General features: G+C 37.6%; 1 protein-coding gene across 3 annotated transcripts in view; it reads left to right on the top strand.

The window, feature by feature from the left end:
- Nucleotides 1-4,546: 4,546 nt before the first annotated feature.
- shprh (SNF2 histone linker PHD RING helicase) overlaps nt 4,547-27,694 on the top strand; it is a 35,694-nt gene continuing 12,546 nt past the window's right edge. For 2 of the 3 annotated variants that reach the window (XR_015935370.1, XM_088625175.1), the window contains exons 1-20: nt 4,547-4,654; nt 5,709-6,337; nt 7,122-7,251; nt 7,794-8,012; nt 8,842-8,920; nt 9,473-9,623; nt 10,539-10,632; nt 10,942-11,198; nt 11,533-12,237; nt 13,589-13,840; nt 14,993-15,071; nt 15,508-15,671; nt 16,382-16,638; nt 17,171-17,292; nt 17,727-17,815; nt 17,975-18,067; nt 19,069-19,176; nt 20,311-20,453; nt 20,894-21,067; nt 23,672-23,734. Coding sequence is in view for 2 of the 3 variants with exons in the window: in XM_088625175.1 (XP_088481301.1) it covers nt 5,735-6,337; nt 7,122-7,251; nt 7,794-8,012; nt 8,842-8,920; nt 9,473-9,623; nt 10,539-10,632; nt 10,942-11,198; nt 11,533-12,237; nt 13,589-13,840; nt 14,993-15,071; nt 15,508-15,671; nt 16,382-16,638; nt 17,171-17,292; nt 17,727-17,815; nt 17,975-18,067; nt 19,069-19,176; nt 20,311-20,453; nt 20,894-21,067; nt 23,672-23,734 (3,782 nt within the window). In the remaining variant the exon portion in view is untranslated. The remainder of the gene's footprint in view (nt 4,655-5,708; nt 6,338-7,121; nt 7,252-7,793; nt 8,013-8,841; nt 8,921-9,472; nt 9,624-10,538; nt 10,633-10,941; nt 11,199-11,532; nt 12,238-13,588; nt 13,841-14,992; nt 15,072-15,507; nt 15,672-16,381; nt 16,639-17,170; nt 17,293-17,726; nt 17,816-17,974; nt 18,068-19,068; nt 19,177-20,310; nt 20,454-20,893; nt 21,068-23,671; nt 23,735-27,694) is intronic. The other variant, XM_088625176.1, reaches the window with a different exon arrangement.

Raw genomic sequence — 27,694 nt, forward strand, 5'->3', positions numbered from 1 at the left:
ACTGAGGTCAAATACTGAGGTCCTTTGGACAAATTGCTAGTGATGAGCACAATACAAATTTTATGTACAATATACAGTATGATCTCAAAAAAGTCAATGTAGAAATTAGTGAATATAAAATACTTCATTAAAAGTATGAGAATAATATAAAAAATCTTATATGACATCTAATTTTAGAAGAAAGCTCACCCTTACCACTGGAGCTTATTAATATAGAAGTCGGCTATAAAAAAGGTAGGTACAAAGAAAAAGTTAATCTTACTTTCAAAAATTGACTCTGTGTACAGTTCTGGTTATGTTTTCACTGAGTTAATTAAGACTGTGTCAGCTATTGTTCTGGTTTAAGAGCAATGACTTTTGAGGTCATTTGAATGAATTCTTTCTGATTGGCACATTAAAGGTATAAGGAATACAGTATACAGTATGGGCTAGAAAAAAATTGAATTCAGCACTAATTAAACATTTAAACCTATTTAAAAACTTAGGAATAATGTGAAGAAAAATCTTACGTGAGGTCTTTTTTTAGCTAACCCTAACTCAGGGCTTATTAAAATAGAAATCTTTCTATCATTTTTTGTATAGAAGTTCAAAAATATTAATGTTAAATGCATTGATGTAACCTTTTTAAATACAATGTCATAGAAAGAAAGATAATTGTCCTCTGAGTATAACAGTACATGTTTTTAAATTAAAAAAAATAATCTTTTCTTATCCATTTGGAACACCCATTGATTTTACTGTGCTGTATATTATAGTTTGTAAAATTTTGGTTCCATTTGTACTGTGATTATTTAGACTTTTTACACCCTCGAAGAACGCTCCACAGCCGAAACATTGTGTTTCCTTTCTTCTCTTTTCGGCATGGAATAAACCTTTACTTGTTCCTTTGCAGCCTACGCATGCTGATGCAGCTACCTACTTGTACTACTTATTTAGACTTTGTCAGCTTTGTTGAGTTCTATTTTAAGAGGAAAGTCATACTTTTGAAGTCGTTTGGACAAATTGTCACTAATGTGCATATATATTAACTTTATGCGCAATATACAGTCTAGAAAAAAGTGAATGTAGCAATAAGTGTGTATTAAAACTTTCGTTAAAAGAATGGGAATAATGTAAAAAACTGTGTACAGTTGAGATTATGTTTTCTTTCTTAAATGTGAATAATGTAAAAAAATCTTATTGGATGTCTAATTTAAGAAGGATGCTAATCCCAACCCTAACTTGTGGCTTTCTAATGTAAGAATATTAAAAATTAGTGTATATATTAGGAAAATATTTATCAGAAAGTTTGTCTCTATTTTGGTTTTCTTTTTACTAGGTTAATTAAAAATGTTTCAGTGGTACTTTGGGCAAATATTCAAAATTCTCATAGGCACTAACTCTGTGGTCTTCATCGTCTTCTTCAGTGAAAGACAATGTCCCAGGTGGAAACTACTGCAGCAAATGGCTTTACACTCAAATTCAGCAGCTGAGGTAGGTTGGAGACAGGAGTTATAGGACATATTTCTTTTGTGTATTTTTTAGAAGTTAAGTGTTCTTTGCAGTACTATATACAGTATGTCTCTGGTGATTTTTGTCATTCCTCCACAGAACTCAGGCAAATGAAAGGAGGCCAACAATGTCATCCAGACCTTTTTTTAAATACACCATCACAATCCATCACAATAAGGCTGTGTAGCTTGTTCCTCACTTCCACAACAAGTGCTTACAAGTACTACTTGCATTTTATACTACACATCACAATATGTTCTGGATGTTTAAGGAGCTTCTTACAGGTTTGGGAACATCGTAGAAAAACATACAATAAAAGCAGTGTATAATGAACAAAATTTAAAGCAGTTGGGTGATAAAGAGAGGAGAAATGGCAATAATAATGATCAAAAACTTTTTATAAAACCCTTTAAAAAGTTTCTTCTCAAAGCACACTACAAGAATAGTAAAAAAAGACAGTTAAAACAAAAGACACAATAACAAAGACAGGAAATAATATAAAGTAATTTGCACAATTAAACAAGAGAGTTTAGAATGCAGTAGAGAATGTAGGGGGAAACACAGATAATAAATAATTTAAGCGTTTCAAAAAATAAACAAAATTGAGTCTGGATTTGAATGTGCCCAGGGAAGGTGACTCTCTGATATCCTTGTGAATAGAATTCCAGAACTGTGTGGTGTAACAAGAGAAGGTCTTGTCACCCACAGAGTGTAGGCAAGTTTGGAGGACAAACAACGAGGAGACCAGAATCAGACTAACACAGGTTGCGAGGTGGGGAGTTGAAAATAATAAGTCAGACAGGTACTAAGGTGCCAAGCCATACAGAGCGTTATACTGTAGGTGAGAATGAGGATTTTGAAGTCGGAATGAAACCTGATAGGAAGACAGAGCAAAGATTCCAGGACAGGAGTAATGTGATTACCTGCACGTGACCTGGTTAGGATTCTGGCTGCGGAATTCTTGACACTAAGGTTTGTTTAGTCTCTGTTACAATCTGAGACAACATAAGACATAGTTTTCACCATATTTTGCACAGGTGAGTCAGACATCAAGCCTGGATCAAATTTCACCCCAAGTTCTTCAGTTTAGATTAAAATTCAAATACAGTGCCATCCACAGATAGGATTGCTGCACTGACTTTAGATAATTGATGTTAGGGGCCAAGAAGCATGACTTCATTCTTATTGCAGTTCAAATACTGCCAGTACACATGTCACCCTGCAACTCATATCTGATAACCCACTGAAGTTAAGCAGGTGTGGACCTGGTCTGTACCTGTATGGGAGACCTAGGAAAAAACAATGTTGCTGCTGGAAGAGGTGTTAGTAGGCCAGCAGGGGGTGTTCACCCTGTGGTCTACAGTATGTGGGTCCTAATAACCCAATATAGTGATGGGGACACTATACTGTAAAAAGGCACTGTCCTTCGGCTGAGACGTAAAACCGAGGTCTTGACTCTCTGTGGTCATTAAAAATCCCAGGGAGTTTCTTGAAAAGAGTTACCCTGGCCTCCTGGTCAATTTTCCCATTTGGCCTTTATCAATCATGGCCTCTTAATAATCCCCATCTATGAATCACCCTGTGAGCATTCTGGCACACTATGGCATCCAGGTACTGTAGGTGCTGCACAATGGTTGTGGAGGAGGAGAGTATTCCATATCCTGTGTGATTGGAGTGTCCAGAAAAACACTATATACAGTAAGTGTAAGAAGAACACTTATTAAATGAAGAAAATTGAGTCATCCACAATTTTATGCCAGAGATGTAATTACAGAGTGCACAATAGGTTACTTTAGATTTAGTAGTAATGTAGATTTGAGATGTATTTTTGAGACCATGTTATTTTAATAACTGACCAAGTGAGAACATGTCAATGTTGAATAGTAGGGGGCACAGTAATGAATCCTGAGGAACACCAGACTTAACAAACCCAACTTCAGCACTGAAACCCCCAAGGGAGACAAAGTGTTAACGATCAGTAAGGTAAGAATTGAACCATTTAAGAGCAAAGTCAGAAACTCTGAACACAGTCTCAAGACGTCTAAATAAGATGACATGATGGTGTCAAAAGCAGCATTGAGGTAAAGGAGAGTAAGGATTGAAAGAGAAATCAGCAGCCATAAGAAGATTGTTAGTAACTTTAACAAGGACAGTTTTTGTGCTGCTTAATGGTCTGAAACCAGACTGGAGGGGTTTGAAGAGATTGTTTGCAATTAGATGGTTGTTAAATTGTTCCAGCACATTCTAAAATTTTTGCAATATAAGGTAGGTTGGATTTAGGGTGACAATTGCTTAGATTGTCCATATTTGTTTTTTTAGGCACAGAGGTAACTGCAGGTGTTTTTAAGGCTGTTGGTACTACTCCAGTGCTCAAGGACTCCTGGCATTTATTAAAATGTAAAAAACGTAAATGTAAAAATGTGAAGAGTAAGAAACTCTAAGAAAGTGTTGCAAAGTTGGGATGACACAGTAATGGGGTGGAGCAGTTTGTATTGAGCAGTTTATTAATGGTGAAGAACAGGTATCTAGGATTGTTATGGTTGTTCTCAATGATGTGGGAAAGGGAGCTGGATCTAGCAGATTTTTTTGCATCCTTATATTTAATCAAGTGCTCCTTCCAATACTGAAGATATACATTCAAGCCACAAAGACACCACTGTAGTGATGTGAGGGTTTTCATTTAATTTTAAAATATCCATAATAAAACACTGTTTTTCTATAATGGTGACGTATTTCTTTTTTTTTCTTCGTTGGTCATTTTTTTTTTGTGGTTTAGTGTGATATTATTTAAATGGATCTTTTTTTCCAAAATCGTTAAACATGCGTCTTAAGAATTTATAACTGCTGTCACCTTGATTATGAAAAATATATTTTTCTTATGTTGAAAATTAAATATGTAATTTCCATTTTAAATAAGTTGCACGTTATTTGTGATTGTAAAGCAACGAAGAGCAAATTTAGTGAGAGGAACACATTTCAAATCCGACCTCTCGTTACAGGCGTTAGACTGCCCTCTGGTGCAAATTTCATCATCCAACTCTTACTTTCGGAGAAGGTTTTACTTCCTGTGCTTTAAAGATGGCGGTGAAAAGTGTAGTGTTGTGGTTGTTATAGGAGATAATACTTCTAAGGCGAAAAGGGTCTCTGGTCAATATTTCTGCAAGTACGTTCAATATTATTACAATTTTGTTTCTTTAGCGTTTCTCAGTTAAAGGATTTTAACGAAAACCGTCAAGAATTAAAAATGTGCTGCCTTGTTTTGTAACAGTTTGCTACGTTTGCTTTGTGATGATAATCTCCACTGTTACTATTATTATTGTTGTTGCTGTTGTAAATTAAACTTACATAGCCAGAATGCTCTGTAGGTTGCTATGATTTATTTTATTGTGAAAGTATAAATAAAACTTATGTAAATACCGCGATTGGATCTCTTATCAGTCTATCATGGATAAAAATAAAAAAAAACTTAGCAGACACATGACTGGGACTAACCGATCAAAATAGTACTTAACTATGATCATGTATATTAAACAAAGGATATTCTTGTCCGTTCATAACTTATAATGTTAATTTCGCTTGTGCGACATCCTTTTGTAATCGGTAACGTTTCGTTTGTAGTTTAAGACCACGTTTGATTATTTTTATTTCCAGGTTTACCACTACAGTACAAGCCGCCCCTCAAGCCTCAGTTCATATAAAAGAGCTTAAACACCTCTTTGTATTTCACTGCGTTGCCTTGTTATAGTGTCTTGCTTGACTGTGGTCACAGTCCTAAATGATTAATGTTTTGGCACATACTGTACGTGCTCCATGCAACCATAGTCTCATGGTAATGTAGTGAAAAATCCAATGTGGAAAATATTGAAAATATTTTATTTTAGGTCACTTTGCCAATGTTGATGTATCTCGACCAAGATCTTTATTACACTTATATAGTATATAGTTCATGTATTTATATAAATATTATTCTCAGGATATTAAGTTTTTTTTTTTTAAAAGTAAACTAAAAAAATAACTCAGGTAAAAATCTGCCAAGCTGTAAATTCAGTTCATTTTCTCTTTCTGAGCATGCAACTCTGCATATCATACATTTACTACAGAAGATGCTTAAGTGTTTACACAGGTGCAATTTCAAGAATGAGCTTTTTAGAACAAACAGGAAATGATAAACTGATTAAGAAGTAGCTGTTTCCCTTCTTCTTTCACATTTCATGTAGGGTGTTAATGTTGAACTTGGGAAGCCATGAGTAGCAGAAGGAAGAGAGCACCTCCTGTGAGGGTGGACGAGGAGGCCAAGAAGAAGCTCAGTTGGAGCATGCATGAGGACCTAAGGAAGGAAGATGTGATTATAGAGGATGTCGGTATTCCACACACAGGTTGCTCGATTACTCCTCCTACTGCTGTTGGTGAAGAGTATTTAGAGGAAGCCTGCAGTGCTGTGGGCCAGAGATTCCCTGGCTCAGACAGGCTATGTGCACCAGGAGAAGAGCCCACATGCTCTTCATCAGATATTCCCACTCCTTTAACACTAAAGGTCCTGCCTTCTTCTGATTTGGACCCATTCTGGAAGGCTCTGATTGGAGAGTTTAGCCTTCACTCAAAGCAGTTTTCCTTCGATATTCAGAGCAGGACTTTCACTCTTCAGAGGAGCAATGGCCAGCTGGGTGTGTCTCTCCCGAAGGAGGGTGAAAGTGAGGGCCCAGAGGAGCCTGGCTGCAGCAGTGAGCAGGCATGCCCAGTCGAGTGCTCTCTAAGTGGGGCTCTGCTGGAAGACTTGGCGTGGCTGCAGAAGAGAAGAGTTATTCAGCTCTGCCACATGCAGACAGACGTCTTTGATTGTGTGAAGGTATGCACTACCACCAAAAACAATAATAATAATAGCAGTAGTAATATTAACTGGAAACAAACAGTTAAATATTTTTTAATACACTTTTTAAAAAATATTTAAGTTAGTGCTCTGTGGCATTTTTTTATTCAAGTTGTGCTTTAACATTTTAATTATATTTTGTAACTGCAAAATTAACAACACATTTACAGGTCTCCAATGACTGGTCCTGGTGAGTACCTGCCCAGTTAGTCTTACAGGTCACACTAATTACCTGGTATTTAGAGATTAGGCAGACTTGGTAGTTATTGATCAATTAACCAAGTAATTTGTTTAATGAAGGGTGCTCTGGTCTTCAAGTGCAGAAGGGTCTTCTGAGTTACATAATTTAACAGTTGTTTAACAGATCAATTAAGTTATTCCAGATATTTTAAAATGATGATTTTAAGGCTGCTTACAAAACTATTGTATATTGGTGCACTAGGAGCAGCATTGGACTATAATTAAATGGGAGTATGGACAACTATAATGGTATAAAAGTGTTAAAAAGATTCAAGTTTTTCATTTGAGGGAAGTAAAAATGAAAACGGAGGCATTCATTTCTCATTTTCCATTTTCTTTTTTCAAATGAAGAGACTTAACATGTTCTACTAAAATTAGACAAAAAATAATTATTCTCAAAGATGTCTTGAATGGAATGCAGAACTCAAGTTTAATGTTAGATCTCTAAAAGATGTCTTGTGTGATGTAAACCATCTTGTCTGTTCTGTAAAATGGGTTTTGTTTATTGTTTATTGGTGGAAAGTTGGGCATATTCATCTTGGAAGCTGGACTAGGAAAGCCAGAGTTCCTGAGTGAAGGAAATGGCCGAATAAGAAAAGCAAACCAGCTTATCCAGAAGCTGATGGAGCTCTTCTATGACTTCATAATTCCAGGTAAATTATGACCCATAAAAAGGAACATGAAAAGCTGTACATTTGTATAGAAAAATATTTATTGTTGGGTTTTTTTTTTAATCACCACTAAGATTTAGGTTAAAGGTGAGGCAACTCCTTTAAATGGATTGAGGCTGCCATAAGCAGTCAGAAAATATTTTTGTCAAGGTCTAATGGCTTTAGTCCGTACACGAAAAAGACGCTTGACCTCTTTTAGTCCAAAAAGTGCAAATTTCATTCACTGACTTAAGCCAACATTCCCTAAATAGTAGCCAATTTGGATGGGTTTCAGTGAGCCAGGGTATCCTTAGCAACCCCTGTGAACTGCCAGGTATCTGCATACTGCAATATTATCAGTGGGACACACTACATTGTTCCAGTCAGTGCTCATCGCACATCGCTCTGACATTGAAGGTTTCTAAAAGTCTGTCCTTATTCTTCTTGTGCTTGCATAAGTGACATAATGAAGATGTTTTAACGTTCTCTCATCATAAGTAGGAGTTAAAAAGATTATTTAAAGATAATGCCTGTTCTGTTTATAGAGTGGGGTGGGAATGAAGAAGAGGATCCTGACACTGATCTTGAGCGCCAGAATATTGAAGAACTTTATGATCATGTCAGACACTTCGACCTGAATGAAGGCCATGTTATGAGAGATGACATTCAGCATCCAGCACTGATCCCTGTACTAAGACCTTACCAGTGCCAAGCTGTCAACTGGATGCTGAAAAGAGAGAAATATAAACTTGATGTGTTACAAGGTATGTGCTTGCTACCTGTAAATAGTCCTGTTTTCTACAATGTACAATTAATTTGTTTTGTGTTGTTAAATGAAAATATTGGCGAGTCTGAGCTGGATTAACTGAAAATCTAGTTATTCCTTGAATTAGACATCCATGTTCAATCTTCTTCATATTCTGTCATTTTATTGCCAGTGATAGAAAACCACATACTCTATGCTTACATTTTGCTGTACAGTATATTAAATACAGAGCACATTAGTGAAGAAGAGGAATAATAACTTATATGTTATATATAATATAATAATAATGGGTCGTTGCATTTTCACATATTATGCACTCAAGAATGTGACTAAATCCAAAATGAATTTCATTCAAAACATTGGATCTGACCTCATCAACGCCTCCAGCCATAGGATTGGATAATTATCAAAATTATCTCTGACTGAAAGGAGAGATACAGCTATGTTGTCATGTAGATGCATCATGTAGTGTGATGGTGTGAACCATGAAATCATTTAGGGTCACTGGTGAATGTTTCCTGTGCAGAGAACTGATCTGGAATAATTTCTTTAACATGTTAAAGTTAAATTAAAGCAGATTCTCTAAAGTATTAATAGAAATCGGGACCCCAGTTTCAGGATCCACTGTTTTAGTCTTAAGGGTTGTTATTATGGATTAATGAGTTTTTCTGCTCTGGTGAAAAAAATTGAAAGAATTGAAAGAATTGTGCTTAGTCAGGCATAACTATTAAGCAGCTGCTAGTGTGCTAAACCAAAAAATCATTTTATTTAAATGAAAACATTAATTTATTTTCATTGTAAATAATAAAACAATGTTTTAATTTCAGAAAAGTCTCTACATTTCTTATGGCGAGATGTAGTGACGATTTGTGGGAAGACACTGTACTATAACCCCTACACAGGCTGGTAAGACACAGTATTCAGTTTCTTGGGGAAGTAATATGAGATGTCATATGTAATCTATGTGTGGTTTGAGGATATAAAAACTAAGATTAGTTAAACACCGTATTTTATTTCTGTTGCAATTAAAAACATTTACATGTATAGTACAATTGTGGCTCAAAGAGTTTCACGAGGTTTATAGTTCTAGGCTCAACCCAGAGTGCAGGATGTTCCCTGAAGCCTAGATGTCACTGTTTTAGATTCAGACAATGCCCCCACTCAAAGTGTGGCCAGGAGTATTAAGTTGTTCTAAAAATGTATCTTTATGTATTAATATACAGTATGTAAATAATTTGTACATATGTAAAAATTTATCTGATGTAAAAATGGCCCTTGTCTTGGCTGGTGAGGATGAAATCTTTCTTTGGGAACAGTCTAGATGCCTTTGCAATGATGAAACTTGAATGAGAGAAATCCTTCAGTCACTTTTGGCTTGGATGCTGGGCTCCTAGTATGGTTGTACTCTTCTTGTCCTTAGTCTGATGCTGGGCTTTGCTGAGCGCTTCTTTGTTGCAGCCTGATACGCGAGTTCCCGCTTGCTGGTGGTGACTGGCCTGGTGGAATCCTGGCTGATGAGATGGGCCTGGGGAAGACAGTGGAGGTCCTGGCTCTCATTCTGTGCCACACCCGCGAGGGCTTGAGCCAGCACGGTCTTCTACTACCTGAGGTACTCTCAGTTTATGGGCTGTAGAGGCTGGAGACAGCCCAGAGAGCACGGTCAGGTTACAGCTGCAGATAAGAAGTTTTGCATTCCTGTGAAGGTTATACAGCTTAAGTTTAATAAGGCTACTCTAATAAGGACTCTAATCACAGATAGAATCCTGCACAATTGACATATGAATGGGAGCAAGCTTGCTGCTCTGAAATTTAGTTAAAATTCTGGTTTTACAGTGGAACAGATCTAATAGGGCACTGTTTGTTAAAAAAATAAAGTACTGTACTTTATAAATTACTTATAAATTTAATTAATGGAAATGTTGAAAATATTAATTTAATGGAGTAGCACAAATGCAAGTGTAAAAATGTTACTGCCAGTCTGAATCAGTTATTATGCTAGCATGGTTTAAAGAAATGGAATGATCAGGATACTAACTGGTAAACAGATGAGAACTTTTGTTTATTGCTTATTTTCATTAGCCTTATGTATAGGACGGAGCGGTGGCCCTTAACCCCAGCTGCTCCAGGGGCACTGTACAATGGCTGACCCTGCGCTCTGACCCCAAGCTTCTCTCCCTGTCTGTGTCTCATGGAGAGCAAGCTGGGGTATGCGAAAAGACAAATTCCTAATGCAAGAAATTGTATAGGGCTAATAAAGTGATGATGTTATGTTATACAAACAAATACGTGGTTATGGAGGACGTCATGGAGTGTGTATTTTACTTCAATTGTTAATTGAGTTGCTTACATAAAAGATAAGAAAAACACTTTGACTTCGCGAACAACTCTAATTTGTCTGTTTGTCTAATGTTTATATAGTAATAAGAATAATATAATAATAATATATTGTCTAATATTTATAATATTTAGTCTAATATAATTTGTCTAATATTGTCTAATGTTTTTGTGTCTATGTATTTTCTAGGGAAGATCGGTAAATTATTTCGTCCCTCCTCCTCCAATAGACAGAAAGAAAAAAGAGTGTGATATTAAACCCAAAGAAAAGGTCTCCTATCCAAGTAAGCACAGAAAATGTATTAAAATACAAATCTATGGTTTGTAACATAAGTATTATGACGAGACATACTTTTCAAATATCCCCTATTAATCCCCAAATAATGGCAGGTACTTAAAGTGCATCACCGATTAAACAATGAAATTCTCTTATAGGTTGTTTTATGAATTCCCCTTTGTGCAGAATGAGTAACCTTTTCTCAATCGCTGTTAGGCAGCATCCAGAAATCTTGCAAACATTTTAACATCTCTATCATCTTGAAAACATCTTTCTTTACATCTCCATTTGATTTTGTGGTGTTCTGTGCCTGTAGCTCTGCGGGAGATGCTTCTCACTGCCATCAAGGAGATGAAGGTTGGAAAAGGGGCCTCGGTCAATGCTATTTTCACTTATATCCGAGCTACATATCGGTATGACCTGCAGAGAAACCGCCGTCTCATCAAGAAGACCCTGACCAAGCTGATTGGGGAGGAAGTGGTGGAGCAGGTGAAAGGCAGAGGGCTGGCAGGGTCCTTCAGGCTTGGGAAAAACTACAAAGAAGCCAAAAGGAGCAAAGGGGCTGCAAAGCCTGTGAGTTATTTTGGGTTTTGAGAGGGAAACAACATTCAATTTATATCTTAATTTATGTAAAAACACAAGTTTTGTCCCAGCAGAAAACATTTATTAGCTGTTGTGTTCAATTTTAGCATTTCTTCTTCATTTTATTTCTTGGGGCTCCATAAAGAAGGGCTTTGAATGTTTTACATACTGTGACATTTTATAGCCTGCCTTAACCTGTTTCCCTATGTCGGGTGATAGAGTGTTACTTTTGGGAAAAGTAAGAACTCTAGGACAAAAGAATATATTATTTTCTAGAGGTTCTAATGATTTCATTCTGTCATAATATTATTTAAAACTTTTTCAGAATTCTGACCTTTCCCTAAGTAGCCCTGGCAGTCGCTCTCGCAGAACTCGGAAGTCTTCAAGTGAGGTGAGCTCAGAAAACATGGAGACACCTCTTCATGGGGATGCCTTGGAAATCAACCCCTCTGTAAGCGCCTCACTGGAGGAGCACAACTACTGTGGTCTAAACAAAGAGGGGGCTGTTGAACCCAGCCCCTCAGAAGATGTGCCTGAATGCAAAACCCAGCTTATACAGTCTGTCAACAGACATGACAGCCCTGTCACAGATGATGAAGAGGCCCAGAATAGCTGTCTGCAGAACATGACACATGAAAAATGTGACTCCACAGTAAAGAAAGAAAGCAGCTCAGACTGCGTACAATCAGATTCTCTATGTGGCTCCAAAGCACCTTTTCCTGTTGTATCCTCCACAGTTCTTCCCTTTAACACATCCAATTATCGCTTTGAGTGCATCTGCGGGGAGCTGGGCCTGATTGATTACAAGGCCCGAGTGCAATGTCTGAACTGTTTTCTGTGGCAGCATGCAGAGTGTGTCAACTACAAGGAAGCGAACCTGGGCACAACCCCTTTCTACTGCCCTCACTGCCTGGTTGCTATGACACCAGTGCCCACAGGGGCAACATTAATCATCTCACCTAGCTCTATCTGCCACCAGTGGGTTGATGAGATTAACCGCCATGTGAGGTCATCTTCTCTGAGAGTCCTGGTAAGGTCTTTATGAATGAATCTTTATCTTTATTTTTCTCTTTCTATTTATTTTGGCCCCTCTCAGAATAAGAATACACCAAGAACCAAAGAAAAGGGTCTTCTCTATTTTCTGCAAGTTTTTATTTTTATTGAAGCCATAGCTTAAATTGCCACATTTTTGTTTTCATTAGAATATTTTAATTTGGTGGGCTGTTGGTTGGAACTTTGTTTCCAGCTCACATTATTTTAGAATCTTGTTTTGTAAATCATTCTCATGCATTTTTATACAAGAATGGATTGTTTTTTCTTCAGTTTGCTTTAGCTAGGGTTTGTAATAATAAAAAATAAAATACTTTAAAGCTACTTGAAAATAAAAGGGAGAACAATAGGACACCGAGTTGGAGATTATCTCAAGGACTTGCACACTTTTCTGTTGTTCCACTTCAATTTGAGATGGATATAAATATTCTTTTTCTGTTTACATGAAGTTCAGGTTGAAAACAAAGGTCTCCACCTTGAAATGTCACCCAGATTCAGAATAAAGGTGTGCAGGCGTTGCTGAGATGTCATTAGTGTGACAGATGAAGAAGGCAATAAAGGGCTTGAAACACAGTGTTCTATTTTAGGTTTTGGTCCTTGTGGCATCCTGCATACTAATGACATTCTATGATGCAGAGCATTGAGCCATTACAAACAAGCTCAGTGCAGGTTCTACTCATTTATTCCAGGAGACAGGTTTAAACGTGTCATATTAAAACTGTTGCGGTGTGAGAAATAAAAAAGTAGAAATTGCAGCATGTTAAAAGAGCATTTTTCACTGTCTAATAAGCACGCCCTTGAGATTGATTCATCAAAAGCTTCAACCCAGTGCTGCTGAAATTTTAATTTTTCTGGATGAGTTCACTAAACCATCAAAGATTACTGGGACACACTTAAGTAAAAGCATTTTAGGTGCCTGCTTCCCTAGCTGCATGCTGAGCAATAAAAAGCTAAGTAATCAATGTGTATTTGAAACATAAGTGTTTGTAACTCATTTGAATTTCATCAAAAATTGGATGGCAGAGGAAAAGGGCTTTGATGAAAGGAGGGTGACTATGCTTCTCCAATCTTCCATAGACTACCGTTGCAAACAGTTGCCACAGAAACAGATGCCAATACTGTCAAAGTCATTCACTGTGCACTGTGGTTCTGAGACTTTTTTTTCTGATAACCTTGAAAACTGGCTATTTCTGTCTTTTTAGAGTATGCTCTCCACTTCTTAGTAGTTTCTCTTTTGTTGTGTGTGCTAATGATTTATTTTGTCACGTAGTGTAATAATGGAGTAAGAAAACGAGAGCAAAAGTACAGTGAATGCCTCTGCCTTGCTTCAGGTTTACCAAGGAGTAAAGAAACATGGTTTCATTCAACCTCACGTACTGGCTGAGCAAGATGTGGTCATCACCACTTATGATGTCCTGCGCACTGAGCTCAATTACGTCGACATTCCTCACAGCAACAGCGAAGATGGCCGCCGTTTCCGTAACCAGAAGCGCTACATGGCTGTTCCCAGCCCCCTGGTGGCTGTGGAGTGGTGGAGGGTCTGCCTGGATGAAGCTCAGATGGTGGAGTGCACCACTGCCAAGGTAGGGGCTGCCAGGGGCTGTCCAGGTATGGCATTTCTATAGACAAATATTGGCTTCCAGTGCTGCAGTAGCTTTATGTGTTCTTCTATTACTGACCTCAGACATTAATCCTAATTGACAACAAGCACAGCTGACCAAAGCTAACCAAATAAAATGGTGACAACATTGCAAAAGATTTTTAGAAATATTGTAACAACAGAATGAGATATAACATTGTATCAGTGCAAATTTGTAAACATTGCAAAGCACCAGTGGAAAAAAACATTGAAAACCAAACAGTCACATTATTTTACCAATGCAGCATTGCACCTGAAGCATGAGCCTGAAACTCCAGGGCCTGTTGCAAAATGATTGAGCAGTGTAAAGGAACTGTCTTATAACCACGTTACAGTATAGAGTGGTTTCAAATAACAAAATGCAAGAATGAAAAGTTGTCTTTGGTGTTGGTGTTGTCTTTAATTTAAATAAAAAAAACATTTTATTGATGAGCGTGAGATAAAATTACAGAGGCATTCCCCAGAACTGCTTTTTAACTGGTCTTGGAGGATATAACAAAATCCTGAACTAAATTACTTTCTTTATAGTCTTTGACCTTGACTTTTTAAATTCATTCAGATGAGAAACATGGTAAAGATTGAATAACCAGACTAAAGATTAAAAAATAGTTATAAAAAGAAGCAGTCACAGTTAAATCATTGATCACTGTGATCATCCATAAACAAAACAGCAAAACAGAGTATAGGAAGAAACTATAGCATTACTGTAATTAACAGTACAATATAATATAATTATTGATTTAACATATTAAAATATATTTTAAACAGACAAGCAGTAGGTAGTGCATTGACGATAGGACAGAGACATATAATACTTAAGACTAAATTCCTTCTCTTTATATTCATGTAAAGGCTGTTACTGTTGAGATCAGTCCCAATTAAATTACATGGAGGTTTTTCCTATATCCTGTCACAATCCCCGCATCCTCTCACTTCCACTCGCCTCGGATTGTCCACTCCTCTTAATTTGTTTGCCATGGTTTTTTAGCTAATATATTTTTTTAGCTCAGCTCCATAAGAACTGATTATAAAATATGCATGGAAGACAAACTGATGTTTGATATGAATTTAAGTCTTTAGCTGTGTGTTTTTGCAGGCAGCAGAAATGGCTCTGAGGCTGAGTTCCATCAACCGCTGGTGCGTTAGTGGTACTCCTGTACAGAGAGGCCTAGAAGGTGAGCCCTGGAACTTCACAGCACCTTTGAAGTTCAAACTGATACTCAGCAAAGTTAGCAGCTACAGAGATTAGATTATTTGTTTTGCTTGTTTGTAGTTATAAGAATACCCAATGATTTTTACAGAGACACAGTCGACACAATCCCAATTTGAATGAGTTATTTTGTAGTTCATAATGAGACTTGGGATAATCATGAAATTTGGGAAGGAAGCATTTACTAACCCTACTGTTTCCTGTCTCAGAATTATTATTACATGGTAGAAATGAATATTTTTTTAATTTCACATGCTTTATGTCAGGGTTTTGCTTACATTCATACAAGTGCTTTGTCTGATGAGATTATTTGCTTTCGAACCAACTTTTGCTGCTATACTTCTCATTTATTGTTCAGCAAAGCTATTTGATTGGGTTCAGAGGTTTCTCTTTGTGCTAAGATCTGTACGGCTTAGTGCTGTTCCTGGGAGTTGACCCATACTGGGTGAAGCACTGGTGGGACCTTCTCCTTTACCGCCCATATCGCCGTGGAAACTCTGAGCCACTGTACAACCTGATTGGTAGGCTCATGTGGAGATCTGCCAAGAAAGATGTCATTGATCAGGTATGACACAGATAACGGGGTAGACTATATTCGAGGTGATAAAGTAATTTAGGGTGATTTCTAAGTGATAAAGATTTGCTCTTTTTAAGAAATTGTGAATTTTCCAAATCAAACAGTAATTAACACAAAGACCAAAAAGTACAAAGAGGGGGAGCTCACACACAAGAAAGGAAAAGTTGGCTTAGTGAGACTTTTAAACTCCTGAAGAAAGCACAGTTCAAATGTAGTGTAACAGTATTTTGTCCCATGAACACAGCTTTGCAAATTGTTAAAACGCTGCAAAGAGATCGCAAATTAATAAAATGAAGTTACAGACCAGTGGACACAAGTTGAAACTACATAGATATGCTTTTAAAATCAAGAATGTTATTGATGTTCACACTTCATTCAAGGGACAGCTGGATGAGATCTTTAGATCAGTTGACTGCTTGTGAGCTAGGTGAACTCTATTATCTGTTCTTATAAAGAATGATTAATAAGGTATCTCATTCTCCACTTCTTTCTGATATAGGTTTTTAACTGTAGACTATTCATTGTGTATTTTTTTAAATCTGAAAAAATGTCTGTTTTGTCAAGTCCCTCCTGCATTAAAATATACATATTTTTAAAAACAAATGGTTGTTCATCGTCTTTAGAATTGAATGTAAAAATAAAGATGTCTACATATATAATTTCTTCCATTTACGTTTTGTACTATTTTTCTTTTTCAGATCCAGATTCCTCCTCAAACAGAAGAGATCCACTGGCTTCACTTCTCCCCAGTAGAAGGCCATTTCTACCATCGCCAACATGAGGTTTGCTCCCAGGATGCTCTGCTGAAGCTACAGAAGATTTCAGACTGGAGCCTAAAGCTAAGCAGTCTGGACAGGAGGACAGTCAACTCCATCCTTTACCCCCTGCTGAGGCTTCGTCAGGCCTGCTGCCACCCCCAGGCTGTACGGGGAGAGTTCCTGCCCTTTCAGAAGAGGTAGGGATAGCCAGAGGCTTCCCCTGGCTGGTTGTAGGATTGGTTAAAAAAGGACATTCTGAAAGCAAATCAACTGCATCAGGCAGCTCTTAGTGTTTAACTGATTAAATGGATGTAGATTTATTTTGGCATTGATTAGCACTGCTAATTCTGTCCTGCACTCCTGTTTCCAGCTTGTATGATTTTTCCCTCTCAACAGAATGACAATGCTACCTGCACCAAAACTGCACAATCCAAATTATATTGTGAATAAAGGTCACCAGAGTTTAATTTATACACACCATTCTACACACGTGTAAATCTATATATTTTTTTAGTTTATAAAAATGATAAAAACTATTTTGATTGCAAACAAATTGCAGACCAATAAACCTTTTGTTTAAAAAGCTGTCATTTTATAATTGTTTTATTCCTTTCTTGAAGTTACCCTATAAATTGCTGTAACAACTGCACACTTGATTATTTTAGGGTAGATTTGTCCTGTACCAAAGAACATAGATTGACTGCATCTTTTTCTCTCTGGACTGAACAGCACTATGACGATGGAGGAGCTGCTGAAGTCCCTGCAGAAGAAGTGCAGAGTGGAGTGTGAGGAGGCCCATCGCCAGCTGGTGTGTGCTTTAAATGGGCTGGCAGGAATTCATATCATAAGAGGTATGGGTAGAACATGGTTCTTCATTTAGTGTTTCCGTATTCTTTTTTTCTGAAGCTGCATTTGATTATATAGCATGTGAGCATGTGGGTTCATCTTTGATTTTTGTAAAAAGTATTAGTCATTCTTGAGTATTATTTATCATTTCTAGTACTGCGTTGTTTTCTATTCGGTATTCAGCATTCAGCTGTGGTTATGTGTCCACTTTGCCTAAAGTGATATTCATTAGCTTTCTTTTGCCCCACCCGTAATTCAGAATAATTGTATATTTTTAAATCAAAATCATGTCCTCCATATTTGTCATCTTATTTTATTATTATTAGGACTTGCAATTAATTTATCTTAGGTCTCTCATTCTGATTTGCTATCATATCACATATCACTTCTATGTCCTGAAAATCTCTTTATCTGTTCATAACATGTTTGTACTTTTTAGGAGAATTTGTGTTGGCTACAGAGCTGTACAGAGAGGTTTTAAGGTCTTCAGAGGAGCACAAAGACAAACTTAAAACTGATTCTCTTCAGGTTGGCAGATTTTCTAATTTTCCTTTTAGTTAAGAGTCTGGATTACAAATGTTTTTTGTGGCCTACATTTAGAAGATAATTCTCTTAAGTTTATTATTATTATTATTGTTGTTATCATTGTTGTTATTATTGTTATTAGGGTTCTTTTGTTTATTACAGAGATTGCATGCTACACACAACTTAATGGAACTGCTGAATGCAAAGCACCCTGGTATCCCCCCAACTCTTCGAGATGATCGCCTGAAAGAGGAGGTGAGGAGGAAGGGATCACTTCAGAGCAGAATTCTGTCTCACCAGGGAAGGAAACATCAGTGTGTCTCAGTTTGCTATGCATAATAGTACTGCTAAAATTTGTTTTAAACAGTATGGTTTGCAGTCCTTTTGGTGTTGTCTTAAAGTGAGCCAAATATTCCCATAAAAGGTCAGAAAGGAACCTGCAATCTTTTCCAAGTTTACTTCTTACTAGTTGGAAGATGAGTGAGTAATTACAGGAGTAAAAATGATCATTCACACCTTCTTTTATTGAGAAATACAGATTTCTTTAGTTAAACTCTAGGACAGAAATTCAGTTCCCTCAGTTTTAACATTTGAAACCATCAATTAATGTGGAAATCCTGAAACATAGGTGTTGCATCCAATAATTTTCTCCTGAAGCTAATACTGTACCATTCCGTCAGTGCACATTTTTTTCACCCTGCTCAGAATACTGTAAACTATTCATTGAGGTAAAATGTCAGGTTCTGACAAGGTAGCACCTCTGATCTGAGCTACATTCCCCAGAAAACTGTAGGAGATGATCTGTCATCCTCAGTCACCTTGTAGAAGACAATTTGTCAGGTGATATTTAAAGAACAGGAAGCCGAGATATCCAGATAGTCATTGACCTTTTGCTGTTTGAGAAAAGGGAGCAAGGAAGCAACTTTTGGACATGCCCATGGACTTTCTTTGAAACATGATTCTTGCAAATGTTTTGGGGGATTTTTGTGAGTTTTGAAAAGTGGGTTCCTTGGTATTTATAGAGAGGGTGACTGATGGAAGAATAGATAGAGCTCAAGTAAGGGCTAGTGTGTGAAGTTTTCTCACACTGTATAATAAAAGCGGATTGTTTTTTTACATCTAAGGCAGGTCTCTAAAACACAAACGGAACCTATTTAAAGATGCGTGCTACGGCACCCCGCTCGTGGCTGTATCATACAGTATTTTTCCATTGCCATGCGTGACTCTGACAGTTTCTTATTGCTCTTCACTGGCAGGCAGAACAGCTACGACAGCACTACATGACCAAGTCCAACTCTGAGGTAGCTGACGCCCATCAGGCCCTACAGCCCATCCTTCAGAACATCAGAGAGCTCAAACGCAAGGTAATTACTGACTCCTGAAAGAAGGACTAGCTGTTAACTTCATGGCAGTAGATTTTTGGTTGAGCTTAGATGACTGGTATTTGTACATAATAAGAATGGTGAGTACATGACTTTAAAATGACCAATCATACCTCTTTAGTACTGTAAGGTGCTCTTGCAGTGCCACTTCCTCTATTTTCTGCCTCATTTGTTGTCACTGTATGCATGTTTAGCTCATTAAGTCTGGCTGAACCTTTCTTCTTTGTAAACTGGTCCAACATTACAGTTCTAAAGTCAGCACTTTTTTGTGCTTCTGTGTATGTGATGCATCCTTTTTTGAGTTCAAGGTAAATATTTGTTAGTGGTGTTATATGCAGGTGGAAATGTGACTTTTGAGACAGTAGCTGATTACACACACTGAGAGCAATGAGGTGGAGCACTGGCAGGAAGTGATGAGCTAATTCTAGGCGCGTCTATTTGACCAAGATCTATAGCTGTCTTCATGACAACAAATAATCTGTACTGTGTACTATGTCGTGGAATTTTATCGAAGAAGAGCCAGGAGAGGTATTCTCATTCACTCAGTAGGGTCTTTATTCATATTGCAATATGGGAGAAAGCCATCACACGTCTCTGCAGAGAAGTGAAAGCTGATTCAAAAGCAAGCAGGGAGAACCCTTGTTTTATATCTTTTTTAAGCTGATGCAACACTTCAAGGACAGGCAAAGCAGTAATTTTCCATTCCTTATAGGTTTCTTCTTTAAGCAAAGAAGTGCAGTTATTTAAATAGTTTCTCATACTCCCTTCTTCAAGCAGCAGAGATAAACATTATTAAAACATCCTGTGCCCTTGACGAGTTGGGTGCTATCACACTTTGTTCTAAGTATCCAGCATCTTCTGCAGCACAGCTCTGTCCGTAAACAACATTTTTAGGATAAAACACCTTTTCTCAGTAACTTTCCATTATAACTGTAAAATGGTACAGATTAATTACTGGTACAGTTACCATTAATTAATTGATGGTACAATTCATTTACTGCACATAACTGAAGTAATTCAAAACATGTTTGAATCAAAGCCCTGCTGCACTGTTAGGCTTGTTGTCATTCGCCTTTTAATTCTCATAAAATATATCTGATTACCCCTGTGCTGTAGATTCCCCCAGGATCACCATGGTGGCTGGATGTGATTCAGAGAGCTATACAGTGTGCGATCAATGACGACCTGGTTCTCCGCATTCAGAATGAACTGACCTCCAATTACAAACAGCAGGCTGCCAAACTCTCCATGGCTGATAAGTAAGTATAACTGTAATGGGTAATGGGTAGGTGCATCAGCATGCGTAGGCTGCAAAGAAACAAGTAATAGGTTTATTCCATGCTGAAAAAAAGAAGAAAGAAAACACAACGTTTCGGCCATGGAGCCTTCTTCAGGTGTGAAGAAGGCTTCACGGCCGAAACGTTGTGTTTTCTTTCTTCTTTTTTTCAGCATGGAATAAACCTATTACTTATAACTGTAATGGGTTGTTAACAAAAAACAATTTGATTAAACTGACTACCCCTATGCTTTCTGTTGATTGTAATAGAAACAGTAACAAAAAGCAACATATACTGTACCTGTTGAACAGTTTTTTTTATTGCACAGAGAGAGGGGCTAGAACCTGAAAGATTCTGTCTAACCTAGGTCTGAAGAGGTGAGTGTTTATTTCTCATGCTGCTTCTATGGAATGTTCTGTCAGGTTCAGCGATTGCAGAGGGCTGCAATTCCTGTTGAGCTCGCAGATGGATGATCTCATGAAGTCCCAAAGGGCCGTGCGAGAAAGTGTTAAGAAACTTGAGGGTCCACCCTCACAGGAAGTCATCGAGGAAGCCACCATCTGTCACCTGAGACCTGTCCGACTTCCCCTCAACAAGTAGGCCTTGAAATGAGAAGTTCTTCAACTTGTGACAATATTGCGTTTTAGCATATTTGTTTCCCAGTGAGGTATTTAATTTAATCATTTTAAAATGTCACTATAGGAGTCAATTTAATGCTAGACTATATATAGTGTCTTCAGAAAGTATTTAATTTTTATCCTCCACCCACCCGAACAATTGCAAATACTGTTGTTATGACCAGAAATTTTAATGCATGAAATGTTTTTTCCCCTTGTTTCATACAATTTAAAAGGAGCACATTAGCATTCAACTTCTTATTCTGAAACCAGTCCATTGTCACTTTGGCTGTATTTCTGGGGTCGTTGTGCTGTTTGAGTGTGAATCTTCACCCTTAAAGGTTTTCCTTAAAGATTTGCCTTCATAGGTCTCCAATCATTGTTCTCTTTATCCTGCCGATTGCCCCAATTCTGCTGTTGAAAAGCATCCCCATAAAATGACACTGTGTCACCATGCTTCATGATAGGGATTGTTACACGGGCAATGAACAAAGAATTACATTTTTGTGTCATCAGACCAGAGTATCTTTGGCACATGGTCTCATGGTCTGCAACAAGCATTTTTGCATTGCAAGTTCCAGGTGTGCTACTATGTGGCCTGTTCTCAGGAGTGCCTTGCCATTTTCCCATAGAAGCTAAATGTGTAGTACTGCAGAGATTATTGTCCTTTAGACAGGTTCTCTCATCTCCCATGTAGCTCTGTACTTCAGGGTTAATTGGGTTCTTGTCACTTGTCACTTCTCTGGTCAAGATCCTTCTTGCCGAGTTGCTCCGTTTGGGAAGACAGCAAACTCTGGGAAGAGGTGGTTCTGTGTTCATAACATTTCCTAATGATTGACCAGATTGTGCTTCTGAGAAGTTTCATCACCCTAAATATGTTTTTATACCACTCCCCATATCTATGTCTTCTCACAATTCTAACATGGAGTTGTAACTACAGCTCCTCTCTGATGTACAGTGTCAACTGAGGAACCTTATATAGACAAGTTTGTTTAATCTGAAATCATTTCAAACCAATTCAACTGACTACAGGTGGATACCATTCGAGTTTTGGTGATACCTATCTGAATACCTATCAGATCAAGACATTTCAGTGTTTTATAGTCACATATTAACAAATTCCACATATTTTTTTAACTTTGATATTATAGAGTAAGTTCTGTAGATCAGTGACAAAAATTCCCATATAAAAAACATTACATATTGTGAAAAAAATACAAGAGGGGTGAATATTTCTAAAGGCACTGTAACACTGCAGTCAACACTGTAACAGTCCTTTGTTTGGTTTTGCTCCATTTCTAAAGGCATTTTAAGTTAATTTGCATCCTTTATTAGAATAATATATAAATTAGATTTCTTATGTTTCATGCAAAGATGTTCTCTGCTTCAGATGATCAGATAATGGAAGTATGAAAGGAATGGTATATAAAGATAACATATCTCAGGGTTTATTATTTTGCACATTATTTTGTATTTCACAAGCTAAGGAAGATAGTGTGGTAGTTTAGTTTTTACATGCCACTTTGAAGCACAGGTCTGTTACAATGACTGTTCCAAATATCAATTCATGTCTTAAATGATAAACTGATTTATCATGAATAATTGTTTTTGAAATTAAATGCATTTTGTTGAAAGTTATCAAGAATACTGCATACAATCATATTTCCAGTAATTTCATAATAACAATCATCTGTTATTTCATATTCTTTTTTAACATGTATTTTCTAGAGCCCAAGCTAATTCCATAGAAAAGGAGACAGAAGGGGTATTCATATATAATTTGTGAAATGTGTACTGTAAGCTCCTGTTGAGATTATATGATTGCATGATACCTGAACACTTATAATCGAACATCACTTTTCATTGGGCTGTTTTAAGACATTGTTTAATTGTCATAATTGCTTTTAATAACAAAGCTAAAAAGCCATATAAGTTTTTAAACAGCAGTGTATAATGATATTCGGTACGTTATATTAAACATATTTTGACCTTAAGTGGTCTTTTAATTACTCAGACAGCACTCATGAAAGGCAGTGTTCTCTCCCACTTGCTGCTTTTAAAATATGAATGCATATGAAATATATATACTGTAGTAATGCAAAGGAACAGGTAATGGGTTTATTCCATGCTAAAAAAGAAAAGGAAGGAAACACAACGTTTTGGCTGTGGAGCCTTCTTCAGGTGGGGATAGTATATAGTAATGATGTGACTGTAGAACTTGCATCTATAGAAGTAACTTCATCTTGTATTTCTTTTCCACCCCTATGGTGTCTCTTAAGAGCTTTGCAACTCATAATAGATGCCCGCTTGCTCTAGTGTATCATCAGGTCTGTCTTTTAGGGAGAAGCTGTTGGAAGCTGCTTTCCAAAATAAGCTTCTAAGAGCTCTGACAAAATGGCACATTGACTAACACCTAATTTACTATTTATGAAAATTGTAATTTGAGATAATCCCAGGCCTGTTTGTGTGCCATTAGTGTCAAACTTACATCTGTTACATCTGTATATAGTTTATATATACAGTATATTATATATTATATATATTATTTATCCAATTGAAAAACATTGTTAATATTTTTTGCAGTTGTGTGTTTTGCAGAGCTGATGAACTTTTCACTGACTATGAATCCAAACTCTTCTCTCACACGTAAGTATATGGTGTTAATTTAAGATACTGTAAACTGAATATTGAATACTGTCGCTATTCACAACACACAAGTTTGGAAGCACTGCAAACTGTAATGAAGGACTGACTTTTCTCATTTCTTCTCTCATAATAAAAAGTTTGACATCTCTGAGTGTGTAGCCCTCTATCCTTTAAAAGCATGCCACTGACCTGAAATATTCATTTAGATATAGTGGCACATCAATGTGGATTTCCTGGCTGTAAGTTTATATAACATCTAATGAAGACATCTCATGACTGTTTAGTCCGAGTTTCTCTAAGAAAGACCATCACAGCTTTGAACAAATCATACCATAGCTTCTTTCACAGTATTTTATGCAGAAAGAGGTACAGTGCCTTGCGAAAGTATTCGGCCCCCTTGAACTTTTCAACCTTTTGCCACATTTCAGGCTTCAAACATAAAGATATACATTTTTTATTTTATGTGAAGAATCACCAACAAGTGGGACACAATTGTGAAGTGGAACGAAATCTATTGGATTTTTGAAACTTTTTTAACTAATAAAAAAATGAAAAGTGGGGCGTGCAAAATTATTCGGCCCCTTTACTTTCAGTGCAGCAAACTCACTCCAGAAGTTCAGCGAGGATCTCTGAATGATCCAATGTTGTCCTAAATGACTGATGGTGATAAATAGAATCCACCTGTGTGTAATCAAGTCTCTGTATAAATGCACCTGCTCTGTGATAGTCTCAAGGTTCTGTTGAAAGCGCAGAGAGCATCATGAAGACCAAGGAACACACCAGGCAGGTCCGTAATACTGTTGTGGAGAAGTTTAAAGCCGGATTTGGATACAAAAAGATTTCCCAAGCTTCAAACATCCCAAGGAGCACTGTGCAAGCGATCATCTTGAAATGGAAGGAGTATCAGACCACTGCAAATCTACCAAGACCTGGCCGTCCCTCTAAACTTTCAGCTCAGACAAGGAGAAGACTGATCAGAGATGCAGCCAAGAGGCCCATGATCACTCTGGATGAACTGCAGAGAACTACAGCTGAGGTGGGAGAGTCTGTCCATAGGACAACAATCAGTCTTACACTGCACAAATCTGGCCTTTATGGAAGAGTGGCAAGAAGAAAGCCATTTCTCAAAGATATCCATAAAAAGTCTCGTCTAAAGTTTGCCACAAGCCACCTGGGAGACACCCCAAACATGTGGAAGAAGGTGCTCTGGTCAGATGAAACCAAAATCGAACTTTTTGGCCACAATGCAAAACGATATGTTTGGCGTAAAAGCAACACAGCTCATCACCCTCAACACACCATCCCCACTGTCAAACATGGTGGTGGCAGCATCATGGTTTGGGCCTGCTTTTCTTCAGCAGGGACAGGGAAGATGGTTAAAATTGAGGGGAAGATGGATGCAGCCAAATACAGGACCATTCTGGATGAAAACCTGTTGGAGTCTGCAAAAGACCTGAAACTGGGACGGAGATTTATCTTCCAACAAGACAATGATCCCAAACATACAGCAAAATCTACAAAGGAATGGTTCACAAATAAACGTATCCAGGTGTTTGAATGGCCAAGTCAAAGTCCAGACCTGAATCCAATCGAGAATCTGTGGAAAGAGCTGAAAACTGCTGTTCACAAACGCTCTCCATCCAACCTCACTGAGCTCGAGCTGTTTTGCAAGGAAGAATGGGCAAGAATTTCAGTCTCTCGATGTGCAAAACTGATAGAGACATACCCCAAGCAACTTGCAGCTGTAATCGCAGCAAAAGGTGGCTCTACAAAGTATTAACGCAAGGGGGCCGAATAATTTTGCACGCCCCACTTTTCATTTTTTTATTAGTTAAAAAAGTTTCAAAAATCCAATAGATTTCGTTCCACTTCACAATTGTGTCCCACTTGTTGGTGATTCTTCACATAAAATAAAAAATTTATATCTTTATGTTTGAAGCCTGAAATGTGGCAAAAGGTTGAAAAGTTCAAGGGGGCCGAATACTTTCGCAAGGCACTGTATATACAGATGCAGCCATTCAAAATGGGTGAGGTATTTCGCGGCATACCCCGGTGAGCGTGTCGCGGTATCACGCGGTATCACGTGGTGTCACGTGGTTAATTTGACGGGAGTGGCAAGCTTCCAATGTCAACTCGACTCGATTGGAAGACAATGAACGTATTTTAGCCCTAAATGAATTAATAGCAAACATGGTTTACATAAAATACATTTTTCCAAGAAAGTTTATAATAATACGATCTATACTTGAAATCTGAGCCTAAATATAAAGGAAAAGCATTTTCAGAGAGCAATCACGCTGTGTTTATGTAGACAAAGCGATTAGGTTTATGAGCAATCTAATTACCTATTCGCTTAAAACGCTATATAAAATAAAGTTTATTTAGAGATGAATGATCAGTGTCGCAGTTTAAATAAATTTTGTAGGAGGGCTTGGACAGATTCCAAGTGCATTTTTGCAATTTACGTTGCATTGTCCAATGTTCAAAGCTTTATCAGCTTATTTAAAATAAATTTTTTGAATCCCCGGCGGAACACACTCCATAGGAATCAGCGCTTTTATACAGTATATCGCCTTTAAACACATATATTTTAACACGCGTTTACGATTTAAATCAAAACGCGATTCAAATCAATATAAATGTATATTTTGTAACGCATAGGTGACTATTCATTGTTATTAAAAAGACTTAAATTCGATCATGTTGTGATATTTAGAAATATAAATTTGTTTGGTGCGAGTGAGGTTTTATTAATCAAATTCTAAAAGTATGCTTGTTGACTCCGGTATCACGTTAGTTAAAGACTTCGAAGCTTAAAATGTTTAGGGAGCAATGGAATACTGGTGTGTATTTTTTTCTTTAAAGTACCAAGACCAGCTATATACTGTATGTTTATGTTCCAAAATTAATATCGTTTATGGCCTTCACACGCGTTACAGTATGCTCCTATTCTTTTTATGCTCAGCTACTAAGATTTCCCTTCAGTGGTAAAATTCAATATCTACAACGGGCACAGTAAAGACGTTTACAGTAAGTCTTTCTACGACAGACCAACGGACCACGAGTGCCCCTGTCGGTCAACCAATCACGTACCGCGGTACCCAGCGTCATCTTGGGTCATGATATGCGACACCGCAGCCAATTACCTGCGGTACGTGTCTGTACCGCGCACTTTGAATGGCTGCATCTGTATAAGTAGGTACCTGCATCAGCATACGTAGGTTGCAAAGGAACAAGTAAAGGTTTATTCCATTCTAAAAAGAGACGAAAAGAAATACAAAATTTCGGCTGTGGAGCCTTCTTTGGGTGTGAGAAAGAGAGGGAAGTCAGCAGCTGATATCATAGGAAAACAAAAGCTGGGAGTGTGGGAGAAGAGGGGAGGCAGAGTGGGCACTCAGGTGGTGCAAAGTCTAGAGAGGTGTGAAGTTGAAACCTGCAAATAGAGAGGATTAGAAGGAAACGAGTCTGTTATTGAGAGAAGGGGGAAGGTGTAATCCTAGCTTCAGGATAATTTTGGTTTCTGGTGTCTTAAGAAACCCTTCTTTGAGAATGCAGACGGAGAGATCAGTGTGATCATGGCCGTTAGAGGTGAATTGAGAAACTATGGACTCGGAGGGATCTTTAATCCTCACAGCCCTAACTCTGAAGCAGTCTCCGAGTCTCCGTCCTGTTTCACTGATATAAATAGCTGGGCATTTTCTGCAAGAGATGCAGTAAATGAGGTTGCTGAAGGTACAAGATGTCATCTGAGTGATCGGGAATTGCCCTGAAGGGCCTTGAATGAGTGTGGTGTTAGATATATATTTGCAGGTGATACAGCGAGCTCTGTTGCAAGGGAAAGTACCTGCTGTGGATGATTGTTGAGGGCGGTCAAGGGAGCTATGAACAAGAAGGTTAGGCAGATTAGGTGATCGGCAGTATGAGATGATGGGGCAGTCAGAAAAGAGGTATCGATGGAGG

Source organism: Lepisosteus platostomus, chromosome 3, assembly GCF_059453375.1.
Source record: "Lepisosteus platostomus isolate fLepPlt1 chromosome 3, fLepPlt1.hap1, whole genome shotgun sequence".
Taxonomy (NCBI): Eukaryota; Metazoa; Chordata; class Actinopteri; order Semionotiformes; family Lepisosteidae; genus Lepisosteus; species Lepisosteus platostomus.